The sequence below is a fragment of the Chrysochloris asiatica genome, unplaced genomic scaffold (genome assembly GCF_000296735.1).
Source record: "Chrysochloris asiatica unplaced genomic scaffold, ChrAsi1.0 scaffold00005, whole genome shotgun sequence".
In the NCBI taxonomy this organism is placed as follows: Eukaryota; Metazoa; Chordata; class Mammalia; order Afrosoricida; family Chrysochloridae; genus Chrysochloris; species Chrysochloris asiatica.
This window is the reverse complement of record NW_006408523.1, coordinates 11,816,641-11,842,839: the sequence shown is the minus strand read 5'-3', so window position 1 is coordinate 11,842,839 and position 26,199 is coordinate 11,816,641. Positions and strand designations below refer to the sequence as shown.

The 26,199-nt window shown below is 41.4% G+C and overlaps 1 protein-coding gene across 1 annotated transcript in view; it reads right to left on the bottom strand.

The window, feature by feature from the left end:
• The window catches only part of MPHOSPH8 (M-phase phosphoprotein 8), a 42,253-nt gene that overhangs the window by 5,383 nt on the left and 10,671 nt on the right, over window positions 1–26,199 (bottom strand). The window contains exons 2-10 of the mRNA XM_006831974.1: window positions 23,364–23,519; window positions 22,015–22,842; window positions 19,114–19,213; window positions 16,547–16,792; window positions 13,514–13,639; window positions 13,341–13,429; window positions 9,204–9,344; window positions 8,226–8,312; window positions 1,712–1,866 (exon numbers count right to left, since the gene is read on the bottom strand). Of these exons, the coding sequence (XP_006832037.1) occupies window positions 1,712–1,866; window positions 8,226–8,312; window positions 9,204–9,344; window positions 13,341–13,429; window positions 13,514–13,639; window positions 16,547–16,792; window positions 19,114–19,213; window positions 22,015–22,842; window positions 23,364–23,519 (1,928 nt within the window). The remainder of the gene's footprint in view (window positions 1–1,711; window positions 1,867–8,225; window positions 8,313–9,203; window positions 9,345–13,340; window positions 13,430–13,513; window positions 13,640–16,546; window positions 16,793–19,113; window positions 19,214–22,014; window positions 22,843–23,363; window positions 23,520–26,199) is intronic.

The window sequence follows — 26,199 nt, the reverse complement described above, 5'->3', positions numbered from 1 at the left end:
AACGGCACCACTGGTCCTTACCTCCTTCCTCCTCAGCACTCAGCATCTGACACACTAGACACTTGCCTTACTGTCTATCTCTTCTGATTGGGATGCAAATTTCAATGTCTCTCCCTCCCCTCTCTATCCATATCTAGTCCTTAGAATAGTGCCTGGCACAGTTGGTGTTCAGTACATGTTTGTTTCATGAATGATCAATCTGAAAAATCAGGAATGAGAATCTGTTTAAAAAACAAACTCAAGAATCGCCGCACTCACAAAGTCTTGTTCTAGAGCTTAGTTGAGGAAGAAAGGGGTCAGCAAAGCACCTTTAAACTGCCTTGCTCTAGGGTAAGCAACTCATCTGGTTTGCTGAAACATTCTGGTCTGTACATTGCAAGTCGTGGATGACAGGAAGCTGCTAAGACACACACCCCCCTGTGTAACTGATGTGAACACAGGCCTGTTTTCCTGCCCTATATCCTGAGGTCTTTTTGACGAACCTTTTACAACGATGGCACCATTGGTCCTACCTTCCTCCCCTCTAGCACTCAGCATGTGACACACTGGGGTCTTGTCTTACTGTTTATATAATCGGAATTCAGGGCTTAGAACCTTAAAATGCATTTTAATAAAAGCGGTAATTATCAACTCCAAATTTGCATAAATATTATCCTTTCTTCCCTATCACTTGATTCTGAAATGATGGCTAATACAGCGAGCGCTCCATGATACTAACAAAACAGACTTGATTCCAGGAGGCAACTTGACCAGTTCAAGTAGTGGCTTCCCAGGAGCCCTGGCGGTCAGACATGCACCACTGCACCTGGGCTGTGGGCTGGCCACAGGTGCAGGAGAAGTTACTGAGTGGGTAAGGCTTCCAGCAGGGCAAGGAAGGCGGGCAGGCAGCAGGCACATGCCTTTTTCAGATTCTGTTTGTTTTGTTCCTCATCTTTCTGCTTAGAATGATGAGTCTATGCCTGGAATTGGAGTAACCATCTTGCAGGAGTGACAAAGTCCTGCCCTGCCTATGCTGGGTCAGAAGAGAGTAACGGTGGCTGCTATGTCCCTGGATGCCCTGTTATAAGACAGGCAACCACCTGGTATGAGTTACTGACTGCTTATGGAGCTCCTGTTGCAAGCGGCCAGAATAATTCTTTAGTGACAACAGGGTATTCAATTACTAGTTGTGAAGAATGAGTTTAAAATAAAATGAAATGGAGACTTCATATGAAATAATATGAACCATTTGCATGATTTTAAGAAAATGAGTTAGCTAAATTATGAGCAAAATTAAAATTTTAAGGAAATAAACCTAGCTATGGTAGCGTAGTGGTTACGAATCGGGCTGCGAACCTTAAGGTCAGCAGGTCGAAACTACCAGTCACTCCGCGGGAGAAAGATGAGGCTTTCTACTCCCGTAAAGATTTATATCCTCGGAAACCCTGTACAGGGTCGCTATGGGTCGGAACCGACTCGACGGCACTTAACAACAACAATAATGACAGTGGCAAGTGTACAAGTTTTTAAGATCTCAGTGACCTGTAGAGAAACAATTCATATCCCACTTGTTAAATTCATTTCTTATCTGCTGGGAACAGGACCTCCCCAGGACTTACACTAGACAATCTTTTTTCTGAGCAATTACAGACAAGCCATACCAATTATAATGTGTTCACATAGATTTCTCATCCTTTGTGATTTCACCATGGTATATGCTCTTCATACTTACGTTTCTAAATGATTCTTAAGCAGGTCATACACCAACACGTTGTTACACTGCTTAGCAAAATGTAGTGCACTGTTCTGGTGCTTTGACAAGATATTACAGTCAGCTCCGCATTCAATCACAAGCCGCACAATGTCTGAATTTCCTCTTTTACAGGCCTGTGTCAGGAAGAAGAGCGATAGCTATTTAACTCTACAAGTACGTTACTACTAAAACCCTATAAAGAGTGCTACGAATCAGAACCAACTAGACAACACTTCACAACAACAATAATCAGTGCTTAAGGAGCCCTGGTAATGTAGTAGATTACAAGCTGAGTGCTAACCAAAAGGTCAGTAGTTCAAATCTACCAGTTGCTCTGTGGGAGAAAAAAAAAGAGGCTTTCTGCTCCTGTAAAGATTTACAGGCTCAGAAGCCCTATATAGGATCACTACGAGTTGGAACCAATTCAACGGCCCACCACCACCACCACCAATCACTGGTTTGCCCTCTACTCCCTGCATCAGCCTAGACACTCGCTGTGAAGAGACGGAAGAGTCTGGAGTCTTGGCCCAGCACTTCCAGAGGCCAGGCCTTTGAGACACAGTGTTTCATAGTCTTTGGACTACGTCACGGCCATCTTGTTGTTGCTGTCAAGTGCTATCAAGTCGATTCCAACTCATAGTGACCCTGTTTCTGAGGAATGGCTGATGAGCTTGAACTGCCAACCTTGCGATTTAAACTGGCGTTGCAGTTCAGGACTCCATATGCTGTCTTAAATGTACTGAATCTGAATTTGTATCTATGCTTAAATAGCCTCGCTACAAAGCAGTTGTTAAGAACATTTAAAAAATAGTTTGTGATCTTAAGAGGTGGTTTAGTTTCCCAATAGAACATCACAGCCTCTCCAACAGTGGAGGGTAACAGGGCAGGTTACCCTTCACTGTAAAAATCCCATGAGAAACCCTGTAGAAATGCAGAGTGGTACTCACTTTTTTATTGCTATAAGAGACTCAGCTGATCTAAACTCTGCTGAGTGATGTAGACAATGTACTTGTCCAAGCTTCAGAATGAAGACTTGTTGTCATTGTTGTTAAGTGCCTTTGAGTGAGTCACTTCTGACTCACAGCGATCCGTTTTAGGGTTTTAAGGCTTAAAATCTTTGAGGGCGCAGAAAGCCTCATCTGTCTCCCACAGAGCAATTGGTGGGCTTGAACCACGGACCTTTTGGTTCACCGTCCAGTACTTATCCTATGGAGCCCATGGAGCCCGATCCCATTACTTTCATTCAGAGGGGTGTTGGTACATTCAATTTCTTCACTGGCAGCTTCTTCAGGAAAAGGGTAGCCCAGGGAGAAAACAGCAGGCCTTGTTCAGCCTGTGTGCGTCTCTGTGAGCCTACAGTGACTGGGAGAAGCGGACCTGCTGCCCCTCACTGTGAGAGACATCATCACATACTACTGGAAAACAAATCACCTCTTAGGATCCCAAAATATTCCTAGCAGCTGAGTTCAAGGGGACGCACAGATCATACATCTGAATTCAGTGCATGTAAGCTGAAGCCACAACACAGTAAAAAGACCCAGATCTGGGGTTCTATTCCTAACACTTTCCAGCCGTGTGACCTGGGCTAAGTTTCACTTTTTCCATCTTTCCAAAGTAGGTAACAGTATTATGACTCAAACACTGTGAGGCTGAATTGAAATCAGGCCCAGGGAGATAACTGTGTGAGAGCCCCTGGCAAAATATGGAACTTGCTGTCTACAAGCAGATTTTCTTGCTATAACACAAGTCAGTGGATCTAAACTGTGCTTAGTGACATAGATGGTTTACGTACTGGTGGCAAGCTTCAGAATATAGATATGATCCCAGTTTAGGAAAAAAACAGAAACAAAATGAGTTTGTGTATGTACCGGCGTATATACTCCTATATAAATAGAAAATGGCTGAGATGGGCTTGCAGCACTTCTCCCTGGGATTTAGTGGGAGGAAGGTAACAAAAAGGGAGCTTACAATTTTATACTGTTTATATATCTTAGAAAAATTTTTTCACAAAGCCACAGCTAGTCTGAGAACCAGATTTTGAGTAGCTTGAATTAAGTGTCTAAAAAATGTTGTTAAGTTCCATCAAGTCAGCTCTGACTCATAGCAACCCTGTAGTTTCCTACAAGCAGCTGGTGGGTTTGAACTGCCAACTCTGTGGTTAGCAGCGCAGTGCTTTTTCTACAGACACATCAGTATCTGAATAAAGTTGTTGTTGTTGCTATGTGCCATTGAGTTAGTTTCAACTCATAGTGACCGTGTATAGGATTTCTGAGGAGCAGCTGATGGGTTTGAACCACCAACATAGCTGTGTAGGAGCCCTGGTGCTGCAATGGTCAAGTGCTCAACTGGTAACTGAAAGGTCACTGGTTCAAATCACAAGATTAGCTTTGGAAACCCTACAGGGCAGTTCACCTCTGTCCAGTAGGGTCGTTATAAGTTGTAATCAACTAACAGCAATGAGTTTTGGTTTATAGTTTTACCTATTTTCTTGATATTAAACCCATACCAGATAAATTTTTCTCTCAACCTATATACTATCTCTTCACTTTGTTGGTAAGATCCTTTCATGCACAAACGTTTTTAATTTCAAAGAAGTCCCACTGATGATCTATTTTTGGTCTCATTGTTAAAAACTAGGTCCTGATATATTACCCTTGTATTCTTTTAGAAGTTTTACAGTTTCAGATTTCACATTTAGGTCCTTGATCTATTTTGAATTAATTTTGTATGTGGTAAGAAGTATGAATCCAGCTGCACTCGCTGGCATGATAGAAGGTTTATCTTTTTACTTTGATGCTGTTGTTGTTCGGTACTATGAAGTTGGTTTCACCTCAGTGACTTTGTCTGATCCTACGCCATCCTCACAACCATCACTGACTGTGTTCCATTGTGGCAGCTACTATGTCAATCCATCTTGGTGAGTATCATGGATACTCTACAAATTGTCCTTCAAAAGGGTCCTCAACTAGGGGGGCAATTCTGATCCTCTTGAAATAGAAGGCGTTTAAGGCAGAGATAAGGGATGCTGCTAATCTCCTATACAAGTACTACAACAACAGATGGTCTGGCCCCAAATAGCACCACAGGGAAGGCTGAGAACCAGCTCTAAGGAAGTACATTCCCATCATCAAGGTATGAGTGCCTTTCTCCATCCACTCACCAACTGGTAAGGGTCAACTTATGTATTTTTCCCTGAGAGAGGAAACTTCATTTTTGTTTTATAATCGGTAAAATCTTCCTCCCATGTTTATTTCTTGCAATTCTTAAATTCAGTAACCCTAATTTAATATACTAATTCCTTAAAAGCAGTTTAAATACTGCCTTTCAAGAACAAGTATCTAAAAAACAAACCAAATTAACTGTAGACGGAACAGTCTCCCAGATGTGGATGTTAACGGAAAGGAAGAACCAGCAAACCTCTCCTTGGTGCCTTCCCAGATCTTCTCTCCTGTTCACTGCAAGGCTGTTAGAGTGCTCCACATCTCAGATCCAGACCCTCACCACCCACCAATCCAACCTCTCCAGTGAAACTCAGGCGATGATGCCAACTCCTCTTGGACAAAGCTGTAACACCTTCTAAATTGCTAATTCCAAATAGTATTTTCCAGGCCTGTTATTCCCCACTGGACACTGCTTCTCCTCAATACATTTTCTTCTCCTGGCTTTCTCGAGACCTTCCTCCCTGATTTGCCTCCTACTTCTCCGGTCCTTTCTATATAGCCTCTTTCCATTGCTGGCATTCTTTACCTTTTTTACTCTCCATGGGTGAGCCTGTGACTTTCAACTGGTTGCTATAATCACTGTAGCCTATAGTGATGACTCAAGTCTGATCTCCAGCACACATCTCTCTCCTGAGCTGATGACTACTATGTCAAAGTGCCTTCTGTACATTTCTAGCTCAAACTGATAAGTAGAAAGCAGAAGGTCTGGTCTTGCCCCTCATACTTGCACTGCCTGTGTTCTCCAATTTAAGAAAGAGGATTATCAGGCATCACCTTCAGTTACCAACTCCTGTGAACCCACCTCCTTGAAAATCTGGACAATGGACCCACTACTCTCAAAGCCCACTGTCACTACCTGGGTATAGAACAAATTTCTCTTATTTTCAGAGCCTCCCAACGAGTCTGTAAATTGCCTCTTGTCTAACCAGTCCAGTGTATTCTGCCTTTTAAGGGACCCTGAAAACCCACAAACACAGAATCTTAAATCTGATTCTATCTCTCTCCAGGTTAAACCTTCCAATGGCTCAGAGTTACCCTCCAGATATATTTCTAAAGCCGTAGCATAACACAGAAAGCTTCTGTACCCTCGTCCCCACACCCCCTTGCCACTCCAGCCTCAGCTCATCTGCTGTTCAGAACACGCCCGGTGTTGGCTCAATAGGATGTTTAAATTCATGCTCTGAGGTTCCACCACTATTTTAAATATACGGCGATAATAGAAACACATAAGCACAAAAAGGAAAACAGAAAGGCTAGGCTCACGACAAAAAGAAACACTTACACAAAGCAAAAACGGAACAGAAACAAAGAGCAGTGGGCAAGTGTTGAAGGAGGCAGAGGTTCAGGTGAGCCGGTCCTTTAAAAAACGGAGACTCACAGCCCCATTGAAGACACAGCTCAGGGCTAAGCTCTCTGCTCAGAACGTGGGGCTGTGACTGAATAGTTTCATTAATAAGAGAGGGGTGAGAAAAGCTACTGTAGACAAACACCTACTTGGATCAAGAGCTATTATAGAACACCCACACTTGCAGATAATACCCACTTGACCTGGCTTCAATGACTGGATGATCAGAGCTCAAACAGAAGAAAGAAGAGGAAGACAAGAGTAAACTGTATGTGAATTGTTGAATGTGAAACTTGATGATGTGCCCTGTAAACTTTCACTCAATCCACAATAAAAACCTTAAATTAAAAAAAAAAGAGTAATCTGATACAATTTGATGAACCTGACCTACACCTATGGATGCAGTAACTCAAAAGAGGGAACAAATCTTTACAGTGAAGATCATTCCCACCCGCTCCATACACAGAGTAGACAAGGATGGGCAACCTGGACACTGGCTACCCAGAATGGGGGGGACGACAGAGGCAAGAGGTGACTGGCTTACAAGCTTTCAAAAGGGAGCCTAGATCCAGAGGGCGCAGAGGAAGATAGTATCTCCACTGAGTAGTATCCAGTCTGTCAGGGCAGGGCTAATAAAAGGAGATGCGGATAGGTGTCTTGTGATACAATGGTGAATAATTGTTATCAGGACTGATTGTGAGGGTTGGAAATGTAAAGGTAGACGTTTGTAGTGAAAGGAGGGGAGTGATTGACTTTGCTGTCCAGGAGCGGAGGTCCCTGGGACCATCAAGGGAGAAGAGCAGAGTGCGGGACCCTACCCAGAGAAGCAGTTATGCCAGAGATAGAAGCAGAGATGATGACGTGGAGAGATGGAGCAGCTGAGGACTCTAGAACCTGAGAGGGAGAGGGTGCTGACGACCCGGGGAGCAGGCTTGCGGGGTTTGGTTGGTTAATGACGCATGGAGGGGATTGTAACTATGGCAATGAAACGATATACGATAGGATGGATGTAAAGCTAATGTTCTCCCATATAAAGTATCACATAATTCACAACAAAACATTAAAAACAAAAAAAGAACGATTGTAAAGCTGTGTCTCTAGGGAGGAGGCAGGAAGACAGGGTCAACATGGAGGCTGTGTGTGCACTTGCTGCAGCCTACCAGCATCTTGGACCAGGAACCTAGAAATGCCCATGTATGAATGGGTGGGTAAGCCAATTCAAAGCAAATGAAAACTGATATACAGGGAGGTATAATACCAGATATGGATGTGTGTGCGTAGGTGTGTATGTGAGGGGAGGGAAGGTTCTGCAACTGCCTCCTGAAACAAAATGTCTATACATGCAAACCACAATTCCAAACCACATGGAGACTAATTCACCAACACAGACCAGGAGTGAACAAAGGACAGTACGGCATGCTTTCTTTCCCTCGCAGTCCCGTCTATACTCCTCTAGCTCTCTCCAACACATCATTCCCAATAACTCCTATTTACCTAAACACAGCTGAGCTATCAGTCATTCCACCAACAAGCTCTTCCTGAGACCCAGCTCCAAAAATCCCACTGCCACTGAGTCAACTCTGACTCACAGGGACCCTAAGTAGGGCTTCTGAGGCTGTAAATCACTATGGGAGCAGAAAGCCTCAGAGTGGCTGCTAGATTTGAACTGCTGTCCTTGGTGTTAGCAGTCCAATATGAAACCCACAACACGGCCAGGGCTCCACATTTCACTATCCCTTTTCCGTAACCTGCAGCTGTCCTACTCCTCCCATCACATGATGGGTCACAGCAGGCTCTGCTGCTCATTTACTGGTTTTTTTCTCCTGTTCTTCCACGAACTGCTTGAGCCCAGAGACTCCCTCATTCCCCATCATCTTCGTAGGACCCGGCACCTACCATGAACATCAGTTACAGGCAATGTATTTACCTTCATCAAAGCAGTCTCACCATTGCTCTGCTGGACATTTACAAAAGCTCCAGCTTCCAAAAGAATAGCCACTGTTGTTAAAAAATTCTATTAAAAACAAACAAACAAAAAAAGCACATTTAGTTCCTAAGATCCTTTAAAAGACACTTTAAAGTATTTTGGAATGTTTCATCATCAGCAGATTCTATCTCAAGTAGGTTGCTGACTAGATCACTCCAATGTCTTCCCTTTGGATTCCTGTGAGAATGTGATGGTGCCGTCAGCCAGGCTCGCCCACCTCTCAAGCACTTCTACACAGGCGCATGCTGTTTGGCAGCAATTTCAACCTGGAGTACAATCACTGGTTTCAACATAAGAGCCTCAATGTCTGTAGATTCTGTAGAAAACCAATACATGGGAGGAGGCAGACAAAGTGAGGCTTTGGTTTCCTAATATTGCCACCTTTGCTTTTGATTAATAGCAAATAAAGGTCTGCTCAACGTCTTATAAAAACAAAACACAGAGGACATCTGAATTAAATTAATAACCAAAGGAAATAGCAGTATCTTAAACAGAGGTCACTTTTAATATAAATCACTTACAATTAGATCAATCCCTTTTTGAAAATTCAATTACACAGTACTACTGTTGCGTTGTGGCTACGAATTGTGCAGCTAATCTCATGGTCAGCAGTTCGAAACTACAAGCTGTTCCACGGGAGGAAGATGAGGCTTTCTGCTCCCATAAAGATTTACAGCCTCGGAAACCCTGTACAGGGTCACTATGAGTCAGAACCGACTCCACGGCACATCACAACAACAACATTGAGGCTAAAAGCAACCTTTCATTACCAGTCACTGGTCAACTGAAATATGAATAATGAAGTTATGACCTCATTCACCACCCTCACATCCCCATTATATTTTATTTAATTCTTTGTCTACTGATAGGAATCCTCATTAAACACCATGACCCCAATATACTGTCAAAGCCGCCCACCTTCTCAGCTGCATGAATCAGTGCAGTGGTCCCATTCTTCTGTCTCCCATTAACTTTGGCTCCTTTTTTGATGAGTAGCCGAAGCAGGTCATCTTGCCCTCCAGCTGCAGCCAGCATCACTAGAGTCATCCCACTGGAATCCTGTATCAATGGTTTTAGTTGTTAAAAAGAGAAAACATATAGTGAGGAAAACTTCAGAACTCTCTCCACTTAGAAGATTTCAATACAAAATTAGTAAACTATTTATTTAAGCATCTGTTTAAATTTTTAACTAAAGTATTCTAACAATCATGCAGAGACAAATAATCTTTAGTTTTTTCATATACAAGTATTACCAAAAATGTTACAATTTTTATGTATTATATTGCAAAGACACAACAACAGCTTGCCTGACATAAAATGAACAGCGAATCCTAATGCTGCATATGTAACAATACTTATGGATTTTGTTTCACATTTCATATCCAAAATTCTCCTTGGCTTCTAGGTGAAACTCATATGTTCTCTATGTTCATTTAAGTTGGCCCAAATATATAAAGGAAGAAACGGTTCATAATCCCATTTGTTGTTGTTGTTAAGTGCCACTGAGTCACTTCTGACTCAGAGTGACCCTTGTATAAGGTTTCCGAGGAGTGGCTGGTGAGTTTGAACCACTGATCTTGCCAGTTCAAACCGCTGAGTCAAACGTGCTTATCCTACACGAGGACTCCTATAAGTCCATTCTATAAATGATAAACTAAAATTAGAATATTATTTGGTTTAGATAAACATTGGTCTATATAAATGAAATTGTTGGGCAGTGAGTGTTTGCTTTCTCCAAGAATACAGAAAAAATTCAGAAGCAGGAAAAGGATACAGATGTGATTAGCTTCTAAGAGGCCACAACAAAATAGATGAATGAAGAAGTGATTTGAGTAGAGATAAAAATTACAAAAAATGAAAAGGCAGTTATTAGTTAAAATACTTGCAATCACTAATTGATGACACAGGGTTGCCAAGGAGCGGCTAGTGAGCTTGAACTGTCAAACTTATGGTTCAAACCAACCTTGCAGTCCAGTACATTAACCCATAGCATCACACGGGTCTCCATTTGCAATTAGCAGAGGTTCTTTTGTGGTTTTGTTTATTTTTAACTCCTTGCTCTCAGGGAAATCTCTGTCAAGCTAAACTTCTGAAATTAGCTGCACTTAGGCTAAGGAACAGATACCTCAGTATCCACACCCAACTCAGAAGGCAGTCTTTGCAAAAGCAGTTGGGTACGTCCCTAAGCTAAGAAATAGCTACAGCCTTCAATGTTGTTGTTAAGTGCCATTGAGTCGGTTCCGACCCATAGCAACCCTGAACAGGGTTTCCAAGGCTGTCAATCTTTACAGGAGCAGAAAGCCTCTTCTTTCTCCTGTGGAGCGGCTAGCAGTTTTAAACTGCTGACCTTGTGGTTTGCAGCCCGATTCATAACCACTACACTACCAGAGCTCCTTCAATAACCCTTTTAAAATCAAATTATTTTCTCCTCTGAATTTTTTGTTGAACTATGTGTTTCCAGTAGCGGGCGGCATGCTGAATCAAGGATCCTTTCTGACTCTGAATTTCTGTTATGAGATACAGATTTGATACACATAATATGGGTCAGATATGTCCCAGTGACCTCCAGTGGAATGAAAGATTAGTGGTATGTAAGGATAAAATCAGTTTATCTTAGCAATTTTATTTGGTAAAGCTTTTTAAAAATAGGCATTTGGCAATGGCTGCACAGAAATGTTCTAGCCTCTTTTTTTTTTTAAATGTTTTATTGTGAATTATGTGATAGTTTACATGGGAAAACATTAGGTTTACATTTATTCTATCGTATATAGTTTCATTGCCATGGTTACAATCCCCTCCATGCACCATCAACCAACCAAAGGGTATACCCTGTAAGCCTGCCCCTGCCCCCACACACCCCCGGTTCTAGCCTCTTCTTAGGGCTGCATTATCAGCATTACCTTCCAGATGCTTGAAGAGGAAAATGTTGTGTGTGTGTGTTGGGGGGGTGGGGGGGGGGTTCTGCTGGAAAATTGCTATCACAATGAACTCCACTCCGAGCAGACAGGGATGCCATGTGTGGGTACAGTGAATGGGGCCTGAGAAAGGACGGCACCATAGAATAGCTGAGCACATGAGATATACATCCTCACAAGCACACTGGAATCAAGAAACTTACTTAAAAGGATTGGTGTTGGTAAGTGCCATCGAGTTGGTTCCAACTAACAGTGACCCTGTATAGGGTTTCCAAGACTTTAAAAAAAAAAAAAGTAGCAGAAAGCCTCATCTTTCTCCTGTACATCAGCTGGTGGGCTTGAACTGTGAACCTTGTGGTTTACAGTCCTGTGCTTATCCTACCTATGGAGCCACCACACTCCACTTACAAGGTTTTATCAACCAGAAAAAAAGCCAAATGAGACATACTTGTTTAATTTGGCCCTCCTAGCCATAGTTCTTGGAGTCCTGGTGTGGTGCTGTAGGGTAATGCGCCAGACTGCAAAGCCGTTTGAACAGCAAGGTTGGCGATCAAGCTCACCAGCTGCTCCTTGGAAACCCTATACAGGGTCGCTACGGGTCGGAACCGACTCAATGGCACTTCACAACAGCAGCCATAGTTCTCCGTTTGTGATGTACTACAAACCTAGCCTCCGTGCCTGTGCTTAGTCCTGTTTTGGAGTGAGGTGTCTGTTAGTGAGGCAAGAATAAGATCGGATGTATACGGACTCCCCGCCTTACTAAGGGGTATGACTCATTATCACCATACTTAGTTTCCTTGGGAGTGTGCTCTGCAACTAGCCAGCATCTTTGATATCCTGGTTTTAAAAAGAACTTCTGTCTTACGCTGTTCCCTTACTAGTAAACTGCGAGCTTCTGGCTTCAATAAGAAAAGCAGGGGGCTAGGGGAGAACTGGCTGAAGCCAGACCTGGCTCACCTAACCTTCACAGTAACAACCAACATGTCTTCAACTTGATCTTCGGACACCACAAGGCTGAAAACAACACACCTCTATCAACATCCCAAACCTGGGCAAACGCCATCTTTGTGACCTTCCTTCTCAACTGAGGATGCACAGAAGACTAGTGCTAAATCGTCTGGATGAACACTAACCAGAAGCCAGTTAGTTCCTTAAAAGACCGCTGGACCAGGATTTGGAAACCCATCTTGGTGACAGGAGGTGCTCCTTCTTTCAGTTTTTGTTCTGCAGCTATGCTGAGCAACTTTAACAAAATTCATTGTCTTGCTCTGGATCCTGCGTCTGGCTCGCCTTCATCTGACCTTTGGCTCTTGGTAACTGAGGGGCGGCCTATCACCTGACCTTATTCACCAGCTTCCACAGCCTGTGAGTCAACAGCCTGATTTGGCATGAGTGCAGAGCATCCTCCACAACTGTATGAGCTATTTCCTTGAAAGTTCGTGAGTTCTGTGAGACACTACAGAGCATTTTGAACCCTACGTGAGGGAGAACACTGAAGGGAGGAAGGAGTGGTGGTTGATATCAGGGATTACAGAATGGTATTTTGGATCCTGGTGTGGTACTGTAGGATAAGCACTGGACTGATGACCATAAGGTCAGTGGTTCAAAACCACCAGCTGCTCCTTGGAAATTCTGTACCTATATAGTGGTTACGAATCGGGCTGTGAACCTTAAGGTCAGCGGTTCGAAACTACCAGCTGCTCTGCGGGAGAAAGATGAGGCTTTCTACTCCCGTAAAGATTTACACCCTCGGAAACCCTGTACAGGGTCGCTATGGGTCGGACCCGACTCGATGGCACATAACAACAACAACAACAACAGTGTCGCTATGAGTTAGAATCAACTTAACAAAATTTAACAACATCCTGTAACATGTATCTCATGGGGACCAGTCTTGTGGTGATCCTTCTAAAGATGAGTGCTTGCAGTTTGGAATTACAGGAACTAACATTTTCTACTTCACACATCCGCTCCTCGGAAACCCTATACAGGGTCACTATGAGTTGAAATCAACTCGAGGGCACTTAACAACAATAACCTTACTTTGTAAGTAAAAAGAAAAGGAAAGAAAAAGTAAATGAATTTGTTTACAAGAACTACTTTCCAACATCCTTTCATGAGATTATTTAGATATTATTACCTCTTGGTCCAGATTATATTCTTCATTTGAATTAAGTGCAATCTTTACACTAATATAGTCTCCATTTTTCACAGCATCTCTCAATAAATCTAAAATGGGGCGGGGGGGAAGGCAAATTAGGTTATTTAGAGAGAGTTGTAAAAAGGAATTCTTTTAATTCCAAAACCACTTACTACTTGGAATTGTGTCTGCTGTCGCCAAATTCTCATCTTCTCCATCCAGATGCTTCTGAAAATCTTCCATTTTCATCCACTCCAATTGCAAGTCCATACCCAAACTCAAAATCTGTTGTCTGCCATCTGGAACACAGAAGAGTCTTATTAAGATATATTTCTCTAGACAATAATATCTGTTGTACTAAATTTATGGTACCTTAATCAAACCTTTATATACAAGTTTAACATAGACTATTATATAATTGAATGTTAAAAGACTTGATAAAATTCATGATTTTCTTTGGAAAGCAATACAAACTATCCACATTTAATATTATAGACTTCAAAAGCACAAAGATGAAACGGTAACAACTGTAAAATAATGAAATAATAAGCATTTTAAGTACACGACTAAGCAGCTCGCAGCTAAGCACCGGACCAACAGGTCATTTGAACTGCAAGGTCAGTGGTCCAAACTTACCAGTCACTCCTTAGAATCCCTATACAGGGTCACTAGGAGTCGGAATTGGCTTGATGTTGACAACACTTACCAACAATACTCTCTTTCTGACCATTCTTCGTAGATATACATGCTTCCAACCATTTATAGGTGGGTAAGATCAAAACCCACTGCCATGGAGACAGTTCTGACTCAAACCTTCTGTGTAAGGGTTCTGAGGCTACAAATCTTCATGGGAATAGAAAGCCTCATCTTTTACTTGAGGAGAGGCTGATAGGTCTCTTGAACTGTCGACCTTGCAGTTAACATGTTCACTGCATATCCTACAGAGCCACCAGGGTTCTTTGTATAGTTAAAGTGATTCGAAATTTGTACACCAAGCCTACATATTTGGTTTACAAATAGTCACTGCCTGTTGATCTTTCCAGAGTCAGCTCAAGCTTCTCCTTCTAGACACCCTCCCTGCTGAGGAGCCCCACCCTCACCTTCACACTCCCAAAACCCTCTGGGCTCCACACGACTCATTACACCTTAAAACAAGTCGTTACTTCCCTGGATTGTGGCCATGGGCTCATTAATAATAGAGATAAGCAGTTTACTCCTTATAACCAGTGGAATCAATAACACAGATTGGAACACAGCTTCCGAGTACAGATATTTGTCAATTTGTCTGCTTTAGACAACTTCTGCGGTGCCATAGGGTCTTTCATTTTTGCTTCTTCAAAGGGAAAGTGGTTCTCCTGTTAATTATTCCCCCTCAGATAGTTTTAAGGAGCCCTGATCTGCTGCTATAGCATAAGCATTGGACTGCTAACCACAGGTTGGCAGTTCAAACCCACCAGCTGCTCCTCAGAAATCCTACACAGGGTGACTATGACTTTGACTTGGCACCGACTTGATGGCACTTAACAATGGTTTTAAAGACTCCAAAGCCAGATTCTTGAAGCACAGGGCCCCAATGGGACGCAGGTAGGTGAGGCAGAGGACATGAGTCAAGGAGGGTTCTCAGGCTTTAACTGGAGGTCATGTGGGCAGTACCGGATCTGCTCTGTCCCTTCCCCATCTACTTCCTGTAGCTCTGCTCCCGCAGCTGCCCCCTCAGCCACAGCCACTGCGAGCTCCCAGAGCCTCCAGCAGCAGCAACAGAAGTGAGCAGGTTCCTAAAAGGTGTTTTCTGATGTTCAGATACTATTCACATAACGTCCAACCATGTGAAATATCCTATTTCACAGAACATATGAGTGGTTTAAAACTCTGAAAGGTGAATACCAGGGTTGTTTTCTTTCACCACACTTATTCAGTCTATATGCTGAGCAAATAATCCGAGAAGCTAGACTACGTGAAGATCAGGATCGGAGGGAATCTCACGAACCTCTACGATATACAGATGACACACCCTTGCTTGCTGAAAATGAAGGACTTGAAGTACTTTCTGAAGATCAAAGACTACAAACAAATGATGTCACTCTGAAGACTGAGGTGTGCCTGACCCAAGCAATGGACATACGGTTCCTGCAAGTCAGAATGGTACCTAACAACACAACACTAGCAATAGTGTGGCCATTAAGTGCTCAAACCTGTATTTCAAAATTTTCTTGAACTGCTGTTCCTAAAGATTCACAAATTACATGAAATCTTAGCACATAGATTAACCTATCTTATTCATTCTGTCCGACATATAAATAGGGATTCCTCGTATGGTGCTGCAGAATAAAGCACTGGACCACAAGGTCGATGTGAACCACAAGATCGGCAATTTAAACTCACCAGCCGCGCCTCAGAAATCCTGCACAGGGTCGCTATGAGTCAGAACCAACTCAATAGCACTTACCATCAACACTTACCACCAGCTGCTCCTCAGAAACTGAGCGCAGAGTGGTTATGAGCCCACAGCCGACTCCACAGCACTAACAACAACATATGAATATACAGATGTATCACTTTAATCACCCCTCCCCACCCAGCTGCTGTACTAAGTATTTTATAGAAAGTCCTCCCTCCTTAGCGGATTCCAATGGCCTCAGGAAAACATTACAGTATAATCTTATGTACTGTTATTTACTGGAGTCCTGGGGTGGCACTGCAGGATACTGCGCTGGACCACAAGGTCAGTTCTAACTACAAGGTTGGCGGTTCAAACCCATCAGTCACTTATCGGAAACCCTATACAGGGTCGCTATGGGTTGAAACCAACTCAATGACACTTAACAACAACAATAAAGTGTTATTTACTGTAAAGCTAAAAGGCAGAATACACTAAGCAGATAATTAATAATTTTCTGAAAGAAATATAATAAAATATATTATCAGGTTGCTTGGTAAGAGTAGGTAAGGTGGACAATCAGAAAGTTTTATCATTTCTAAATGTACTAAGGACATCATAGGAGTTCAGAAATAGCCGATCAATTTAGAAATCTCAGGATGGCCTTACTCCAATAGAAGAAGTTATTTACTCAGAATATCTAAAAAAGTTTCTACTCCATTATTATCTGATCTTGATATCAGAGTTATGATGGGCGGAGAAGAGTAAAGAGGCTAAAATAAACACATACAACTATGAAAAAATTGGGGAAAATGATAAGTACACTCACCAGAATTCTCATCTGTTTGACATACATTGTCTAGCACTTCCTGGTCACCTTCTGCAGCTATATATGCCCAAGTATCCGTTTCATCTCTTGTATTTCTCCTTTCTTTAAATAATTTGGTTTTGTGATCGTCTGTGATTTTACAATCCAGTGGTATTTCTTCTCTTTTCCAATTACTCTCAGTAAGATCATTTTTTTCTTCTGGCGTTAATTTAAATATATCAAATGCATTTCTGATTTCCTTAAATGCTAGGGTAAAAAAACAAATGTGATTGTTAATATGAGTCAATTTATGATGCAATTAATCAGTTTGGGTTAGTGTTAGAGAACCATTTATTTTCTTCTTAATTTTGTTGTAGGGGAGAAAAGACCCCGAATTAAAGTAGATTTTGTTTTCATTGTATTAAGCTAGACAAGGAGTCCTGGTAAGGTGCTGCAGGATAATGCAATGGACTGCAAGGCCAGTTTGAGCTGCAAGGTCAGAGGTTCAAACCCAGCAGTTGCTTCTCAGAAACCCGATAGAGACTCAGAACTGACTGGATTGCACTTAACAACAACAACAAAATAGGAAAAGGGAGTGTGGTGGCTTGTATGATAAGCACTGGACTGTTAACCACAAGGTCCACAGTTCAAACCTGCCAGCCACTCCACAGGAGAAAGATGAAGCTTTCTGCTCCCTCAAAAATTTAAACCCTTAGAAACTGCATACAGGGTTGCTGTGTGCCAGAATGGACACAACAGCACTTAAAAATGTACATTGTTGTTATTCACTGAGGTCCAACCTATAGCTACCCTTTATAGCATTTCCAAGGAGCAACTGGTGAGCTTGAACCACTGACCTTGTGATTAAAACCGACTTTACAGCCCAACGCACTAACCCACAGAGCCACACCAGGACTCCATAGTAAAAAAAGTATAGATAGATAGATAGAGCATATATATAAATATATACATACATAATATTATCTATTAAGGAATTCTGGTGTGGTGCTGCAGGGTAAGCACTTGACCATAGGTCAGTTTGAACCACCAGCCATTCCTCTGAAACCCTACACAGAGCCACTATGGGTTGGAACCAACTCAACAGCACTTAACAACAACACCATCGATTAAGGAGTCCTCATATGGTGGGCACTGTAGGATAAGCACTGGCCACAAGTCAATTTGAACCACAAGGTGGCAGTTCAAACCCACCAGCCGCTGCTCGGAAACCTTATACAGGTTGCTCAGTCAGAACCAACTCGATGGCACTTGACAACGATAAGGCTTCTTTAAACACTGTAATATTAATTTTTTGTTGAGTATTTGTTCCAAATTGATATGTGTTAAGAAGTCCTGGTGTGGCGCTGTGGGACTATGCACTGGACTGAAAGGTCAGTTTGAACTGCAAGGTGGGTGGTTCAAATTGACCAGCTGCTCCTCGGAAATGCTACACAGGGTCGCTATGAGCTGGAACCGACTCAACAGCACTTCACAACAATACAGAATCTCAAGTCACACTTTGAAACTATTAAAAATGCTTATTCAATATATTTACACAATTAACAGTCAACTACAATAAATACGTTAAACATAAGGTTGTCTTTTTAGACACACTATAAAAGACATTTACTTTTCTGTCACAACTAATTTCCTCTCTTTGCAATTATATCCTACTCCATCAACACAGTTAATAGAAAGCAAACCAAAAGGAAAAAAAAATTATTATAAAATTAATTACATATTAAGGCAATATATGAAATGTACGTTGTTGTTAAGTGCTGGCAAGTCAGTTCCGACCCTTAGTGACCCTGTACAGGGTTTCTGAGGCTGTAAATCTTTATGGGACCAGAAAGCCTCATCTTTCTCCCATGGAACAGCTGGTAGTTTCAAACTGCTGACCTTAAGGTTCGCAGCCCGATTCATAACCACTATGCTCACTTTAATATAACTTGTTAGGTAATAAAGGTTCTTGGTAATACAAGCCGGTGACATTTGGAAGAAAGGTCTGGGGATCTGCTTATGTAAAAATTACAGCCAAGAAAACCTTACTGAGCTCAGCTCTACTCTGAAACATGAGTCACCATGGGTCACCATGAACTCAACAGTAATAAGCTTGAGCAACTCAGTGGCAAAGGGTTTTTTAACTAGTTTAGCACAACTTAGCCTGTAGCTCTAAATTCCCCATAACTACAGACATCCAGCACTATGACACTGTAGGAGTAACACTGGACCGCAAGGTCACTTTGAACCACAAGGCCAGTGGTTCAAACTCACTAGCCATTCCTCAGAAGCCCTATACAGGGTCACACTGAAATCAGAACTGACTTTACGGCATTTAACAACACCATGATATTGCAAAAGGAGGTTGGTAGCTCCATACAGTATGTTCTGGACTGCAAACCACAAGGTCCATGGTTTGAGCCTGCCAGCTGCTCCTCAGGAGTAAGATGAGGCTCCTATGAGTCAGAACCAATTCAACATCAACATCAGCTGTAGGTTAGAAAAGAGAGTTTGTTTTCATAGTAAATTAAATTCTTTACATAAAAGAAGACAATGTCAAATGGTAAAATGTTAGCATTCACACTCACTCTTTAATCCTTTTGTCTCTTTCCTATACTTTTCCTCCTTGTCAGAATCATGCCTTTTCAGGTATTTTTCCTTGGGTTCACTCTTTTTAGTGTCTTTCTCCTGAAACAGACATAAGAAGCAAACACTAAAATAGCCAGAGAGCTGACGCTGTGTATTTCACACTAGAAAATACAGGTCCCTTAGGTCAATGGATACCTTTCTGCACTGTGGGTATGAGCACTGATTAAAAGTGTTTTCATATAAACTGCTTCCTCAATCAAAATTATCCTTCAACAACACAATTTACAAAATGTCAACTTCAAACCATAATACCAGTTGTTTTACTCTAATTATAAAAATCACAACCAACAACATAACATTTTAGAAAACATTCACTAACAAACCATGATGGAGTCCTTGTGTGGCGCTTCAGATAACGCACTGGGCTGCAAAGTCAGTTTAGAAACGCTATACAGGGTCACTATAAGTCAAAACTGACTCGACAGCACTTAACAACAACAAAACATGACTTCCCCCCCCCCCAAGTTCTCCCTTCCATCCAATCCTTATTATTTTACAAATACATTTTTGCCTTAATTTTTTTTTTTAATTCACATTGCATAGATATATTTACATAGAGAATTCTGTAACTTGCCTAGTTTTGCTACATTGATTTGATAAAGCTGTACCGGACATGGAACAGTCCCAAAGATCATATACACCAACAGTTTTTTAAACCATTTTCTCTTCTGGGTTTTCAGTACTGAAGACAATGCTGTCTTTAAGTATCTTGATACACATAGCTTATTTCCCTCTTAAATGGTTTCCTAGAGCTATATTCCCAAGACTGGAAATAACAGATGAAAAGAAAATGATATTTATCACCCTTGATAAATATGGCATATATGAATACTACTTTCATAATTTGTGAAAATGTACATTTTGAAAAAGTAAATGTAATAATGGAACAACCCAAAAATCAAAACCAAACCTACTGCCTTTGAGTGGATTCTGACTCACAGCAACCCTATAGGACAGAGTCCAGCTGCCCTGAAGGTTTTTACAAGACTGTAAACTAGGCATAAACTGACAAGCAAATCTTTCTCCCACAGAGCAGCTGGTGGGATTAAACCATCAACCTTAAGGTTAGATACAAATGCCTAACCACACAACGTGTCAAGCTCCCTATTAAATATTTTTCTAAGAATTTAAAGACTTACTATAGACGAATGTACTCTGTATACTTGATTTTAGTAAAAAGAATTATATTCTTAAGACAATGGAGAGGGAATACCAGTATGTAAAACGCAAATACAGCACGAAAGCCTTACTTATACAGTGCCACATACTGTCTGGGTACTTCAAAATGAAAAAAAATTCCTGATTGTTCTCACAAATTAGCCCTCAATTTTTGAGTTATCTTCAATTAAAAGGGGGGGAAAAAAAGCCAAAGACTAAGAAATAAATCAGGGGTACAAAGGCTGTATAATTTTCAGCATTTCTAACTACCTAAAGGAGCTCTGGAGTCCTGGTGTGGCACTGTGGGTTAATGCGCCAGAATGCAAAGCCATTTAAACTGCAAGGTTGGCAGTTCAAACTCACCAGTTGCTCCTCGGAAACCCTATGCAGGGTCGCTATGAGTCAGAACCGACTCAACAGCACTTAACAACAGCAACAAAGGAGCTCTGGTAGCATAGGGGTTATAAATCGGTCTGCTAACCTCAAGATCGGCAGTTCAAAACTACCAGCTGTTACACGGGAGAAAGATGAGGCTTTCTGCTCCGATAAAGATTTGCCTCAGAAACCCTGTGCAGGGTCACTAAGAGTCGGAACCAACTCCACAGTACTTAACAACAACAACAACACCTAATGAGGGAGTCCTGGTGTGGCAATGGAGAAGCACTGGGTTGGCACTTTAAGCCCACCGCCGCTCTATGGAAACTCTACACAGGGTCCCTATGAGTCGGAACCGACTAGATGGCCCTTAACAACAACACAACATACCTAATCAGGGAGTGTGGTGGCTCCATAGAAGCACTGGACTGCGAACCACAAGATTGGCGGTTCGAGTCCACCAGTCACTCCACTGAAAAAAGATGAGGCTTTCTGCTCCTGCAAAAGGTTTAAAGCCTCGGAAACCCTATATATACAGCAGGGGTGGAGAACCTTTTTTCTGCCAAAATTTATAACATCATTCACAAGTCATACAAAATTATCAATTAACTTAAAAATTAGACGCTATATTTGGCCAAACATTTCAACAACTCAGCCCTAATGCGATGACTGGAACTGCAGTTGCCTTGGCAGGGCCAGACCCTGTGATTTCGTGGGCCTTAAATGGCCCGTGGGTCAGCTCTTCCCCAGCACTTCTATACAGGGTTGTTGTTGTTGTTAAGTGCCGTCAAGTCGGCTCCAACCCATAGCGACCCTGTACAGGGTTTCCGAGGGTGTAAATCTTTATGGGAGTAGAAAGCCTCATCTTTCTCCCGCAGAGCAGCTGGTAGTTTCGAACCGCTGACCTTAAGGTTCACAGCCCGATTCGTAACCACTACGCTACCAGAGCTATACAGGGTGGCTGAGTCAAAATCGACTCCGTGGCACTTAACAATAGTAACACTCACTACCTAATCAACTCAATGACAGGAAGTTTGGTTTTGGTTTGTTGTTACCGATTCATAATACTAACTAACCAACTCCTGATGGTAGAGAAGCTATCCTTATAATCTGTTCTATTGCTTCCTCTTCATTACATATTTGTGAAACTTCTTGAGCACTCAAAAGAGCACTGGATAGATCTGAACATTTCTGTATTCTGTAAGATTTTAACTATCACTTTCTTCAATGCACTCATCCGCCCCCCCCCAACCCCCCACCCCTACTCACCACCACCCCCACACTCCTCCTCTACCTCAATAGCTTACCTTCCCAGGTGAATCAGTAGACTTGAGACCACTCTCATCCCCACTCCATCTTGAACTCTTCTGTATTTGGGCAGATGCAGCTATGAGCTTATCTTTTTCTTGGTTCCTGAGTTTTTTATGTATCTGTTTTTTTTCTAAAGAAACATCATTGCTTTCTAGCTTTGGGAGCTCTTTATGCTCCTCAGACTTTCTTGGCTTCTTCTTTGTCCTCTTTGTTCTCACATCAGCATCCTCATCGGCACTTACTTTGTCATCTAGCTGTTTATCAAAAACATCATCTAGAAGCACATCTTGCCCAGATTTATCTTTGATAATTCTAATCTTTTGTTTTTCTTCTTTGCTATCAGAATGTAACTCTTCACTGTCCTCATCTTGAGAAAGGGAATCATTAAGCACACTTGATTCAGACTCCAACAGAGATTCAAGGCATTTGTCTTTTTTTGTTTTTCTATTTTCTTTGAAATCTTCTCTAATTTTAGTCTTTAAGTCTCTTATTTCCCCCTTCTTAACTTTTTTTAATTCCTTAGTTTCTTTTATGTCATCTTTTTTGGGCTTTTTAAATTCCTTTAATTCTTCTTTGGTCTCCAAAATTCTTTTCTTTGTCCTTGAGTCAAAAACGAAACTTTCTGAGGAGCTCTCCCAGTCTGATTTGAACTTATCTTTTAGTTTCCCAGTCTTTGCTTTTTTCTTTTTCAGATCGTCTGGGCTTTTCTCCTCTTTGTGTCTTAATTTTTTCTTTTTCTTCTTTGAAGAAGTATCTTCTTTTGTCTCACTTTGCTGATCACTATCAGAGTTTGCCTCAAATATGTCATTACTTAAGGAAAGTCTCTATAAAACACACACACACACAAAAAGTCCTATTAACAATCATTTAAAAGGTATTGAAAGGCAGTACTAATAAAACCTGGTGGAAATATTTTTTTGCCCCAAGTACTTTGTCAACTCCTTAACATGATTTCTCTAATTGAAGTCATATAACATTATTTATGTCTCTGACTTAGTAAGTCTTGGTGGTAATAACGAGTATCAATTTAAAAAAGCAAATAAACACAGACAGACAGGGGTACAGAAAAGGTCAGTGTTGGTAAAGGTCCCAAACTACAGCAGAAAAGAAACAAGTGTCCATGATGGGACACAGAAGATGTGAACTTCAAAATGTCCACAACCACTAAGAAAGTACGGCTGAAAATGGAATTGGGAATTAGAGATAAAAAACAAAGAACCTAGATAATTAACCATTGAATAATCTAAAATGGATTAAACGTTTAAAGTTTATAATGTAATCTCAGAATTGGTTTATATTCTCTAACAAAAATGTCTGACATAAGAAATGAGACAAAACATGATACCTGAATATCCTTCTTGACTGGCTTAGCTTTGTTATCGACAACTTTCTTCCTAAATTCAAGCAGAACTTCTTTACAGTCTTCGAGATGAACCTCAGGCTCCCAGGTATCGTCGTCTGATGTGTATCCTTTCCATCGTACTTTGTAAAGGATTCTACCCTGTGGTATAAATTTAAAAAGGCACAATAAAAGGTGTTATTAACTTGATTTAATAGCCAAAAATGTACTAACTGCTAAGAATACAAGAAAACAGCATCTAAATGGAGATCAATGCCACATAAATTAAAAGGTGCTTATATTCTGAAACAAATAGGTTAAGAAAAACTAAAATCACTTATTTATTTTAATGAATTAAAGACTAAAACCCTACTCTGGTTATGTTAGCAATGTGCAGTCTTTGAAAAACATTGAAATGTAAAAAGAATCAAATAAAGTTACCCAAAAATGGTTAACTCTTTGATGTATTTCCTTCTCCAACTATGTTTACGTGTGAGATAAAACGAGGCTTTCTGTCCCCGCAAAAGATCTAAAGCATCCGAAACCCTATACAGGGTGGCTATGAGTTGAAACTGGATCCATGGCACTTAACAACAGCAACTATATATATATATATATATACATGGAGCTTCAGTGTGGCGCTGTAAGATAAGCACTGGACTGCTAATAACAAGGTTGGCAGTTTAAAGTTAACAGACACTTCTCAGAAACTCTATACAGGGTAGCTGAGTCTGAATCGACTCAACAGCACTTAACAACAGATCCTGGTGTGGCGCTGTGTGTTAATGCACTGGACTGCAAAGTAGCGTGGACTGCAAGGTCAATAGTTCAAGCTCACCAGTCACCCTCAGAAATCCAATACAGGGTCACGATGGGCCGGAACCGACTCAACGGCATGTAACAACAACAGCATATATATAGAAACCCTGGTGTGGCAATGTAGGATAAGCACTGGACTGCTAAACTAAAGGTCAGTGGTTCAAACCCATCAGCTGCTCATCTGAAACCTTTCCGAAACCTTTTAATTTTAGTTACAATCAAGCAGTTAATCATTGTGCTACCAGAGTTTCATATGTGTGTGTGTGTGTATATATTTTTATATATACATTGTTGTTGTTAAGTGCCATCGATTCAGTTCCGACCCATAGCAACCCTGTATAGGATTTCCAAGGAGCACCTGGTGGCTTGTTACAGTTCAAACAACTTTGCAGTTCAGTAGAGCATTAACAGTGCCGTCAAGTCACTCTGACTCACAGCATGCCTCTCTATAGGGTTTCCGAGGAGCAGCTGGTGGGTGTGAACTGCCAACCTTGTGGTTCGCAGTCTAGTGCCGATCCACAGCACCACACCAGAAGTCCATATAAGTGCTGTCAAGTTGGTTCTGACTCATAGCAACCTTGTGTAGAGTTTCCAAGGAGCGGCTGATAGGCTTGAACTGCTGACCTATTGGTTAGCAGTCCAGTGCTTAAACTACACCCCACACCAGGACAATACATATATATGTATGAAACTCTAGGGGTACAATGGTTAAATGCTTGGCTGTAAGTAAAAGGTCTCTGAAAGGTTTGCAATTCAAACCCACAGAACACTTACACTGGAGAAATGACGTGGCAATCTGCGCCCGTGTAAATTAGCTTAGGAAACCCTATGGGACACTTTGTTTCTGTCCTATAAGGTTACTGTAAGTCTGAATAGACTGGACAGCACACAACAACGATGTATGTGTACGTGTGTGTGTGCATATGTGTGTGTATATGTAGCTATATGCACCAATATACAGATTTTAAAAACTAGGATCATACTATGATTTTTATATTGCTTTCCCGATATCAGGCAGTTCTTAAAATAACTCTGCCTTTGTTAATCTAAGGTTGCTTAAGTTGTTTGCTATTTTTATTATTTTATAAATAAAGCGATAATATCTTGGAGCATCTCTGATTAAGTTGTTATGGAGTTGGTTCTGACCCATAGCGACCCTACACAGGCTTTCCAAGGCTGTAAATCTTTACGGGAGCAGAAAGCCTCATCTTTCTCCCACAGATCAGCTGGTAGTTTTGAACTGCTGACCTTAAGGTTCGCAGCCCGATTTGTAACCACTACACTACCAGAGCTCCTTAGACACTAAGAAATAGTTGGGGCGGGGGAGAAAGGAGCTGTAAACTCTAACTTTAAAAGATAATCCTGCAAAAATCTTAAATTTTAAAGTTTTATGGTTCCACCATCTGAGGGAGACAATGATTTTATCAGTTGTAAAAATACCGTTCCAAAAGCAGTATTATATGCAATGCTGTAAGAGCTTATCTGAAGGTGCAGTTTAAATTGAGAACTAAACAAAGGTGACATAATATGGTTATTTTAAGAAGTCCACAAAAATCCAGAGTAAAGAAAATTCCTAGTGGACAGTATGCAATAGCACTGCATAGAAGAATACGCTCTGGCTAGGCAGAAGCATCTTATAGCCAAAACCAACCCACCGCCACTGGTTCAATTCTGACTCGGTGACCTCACGTAGGGTCTCTCATGGAGCAGCTGGTGGGTTTGAAATGCTAACCTTGTGGTTAATAGTCCAGTGCTTATCTTACCAGGGCTCCTTAGAAGCATCATATAGCACCATATAGAGTTACAGCTTTATTTTAGAGGGTAGGAATATGCAAATTTTATCAGTAATAGGGAACAAAGGACTTGTTTGTGGTCACATACAAATGGGCAAATTTGTTAATGAATTATTAAATATGGTTTTTAAAAAACACTAAGCAATGTCCAAAAAACCAACAAATGCTGGTGAGGGTGTGGAGAGTCTGGGACCCTCCTAGACTGCTGGGAGGGGCGGGGGGGGGGGGGG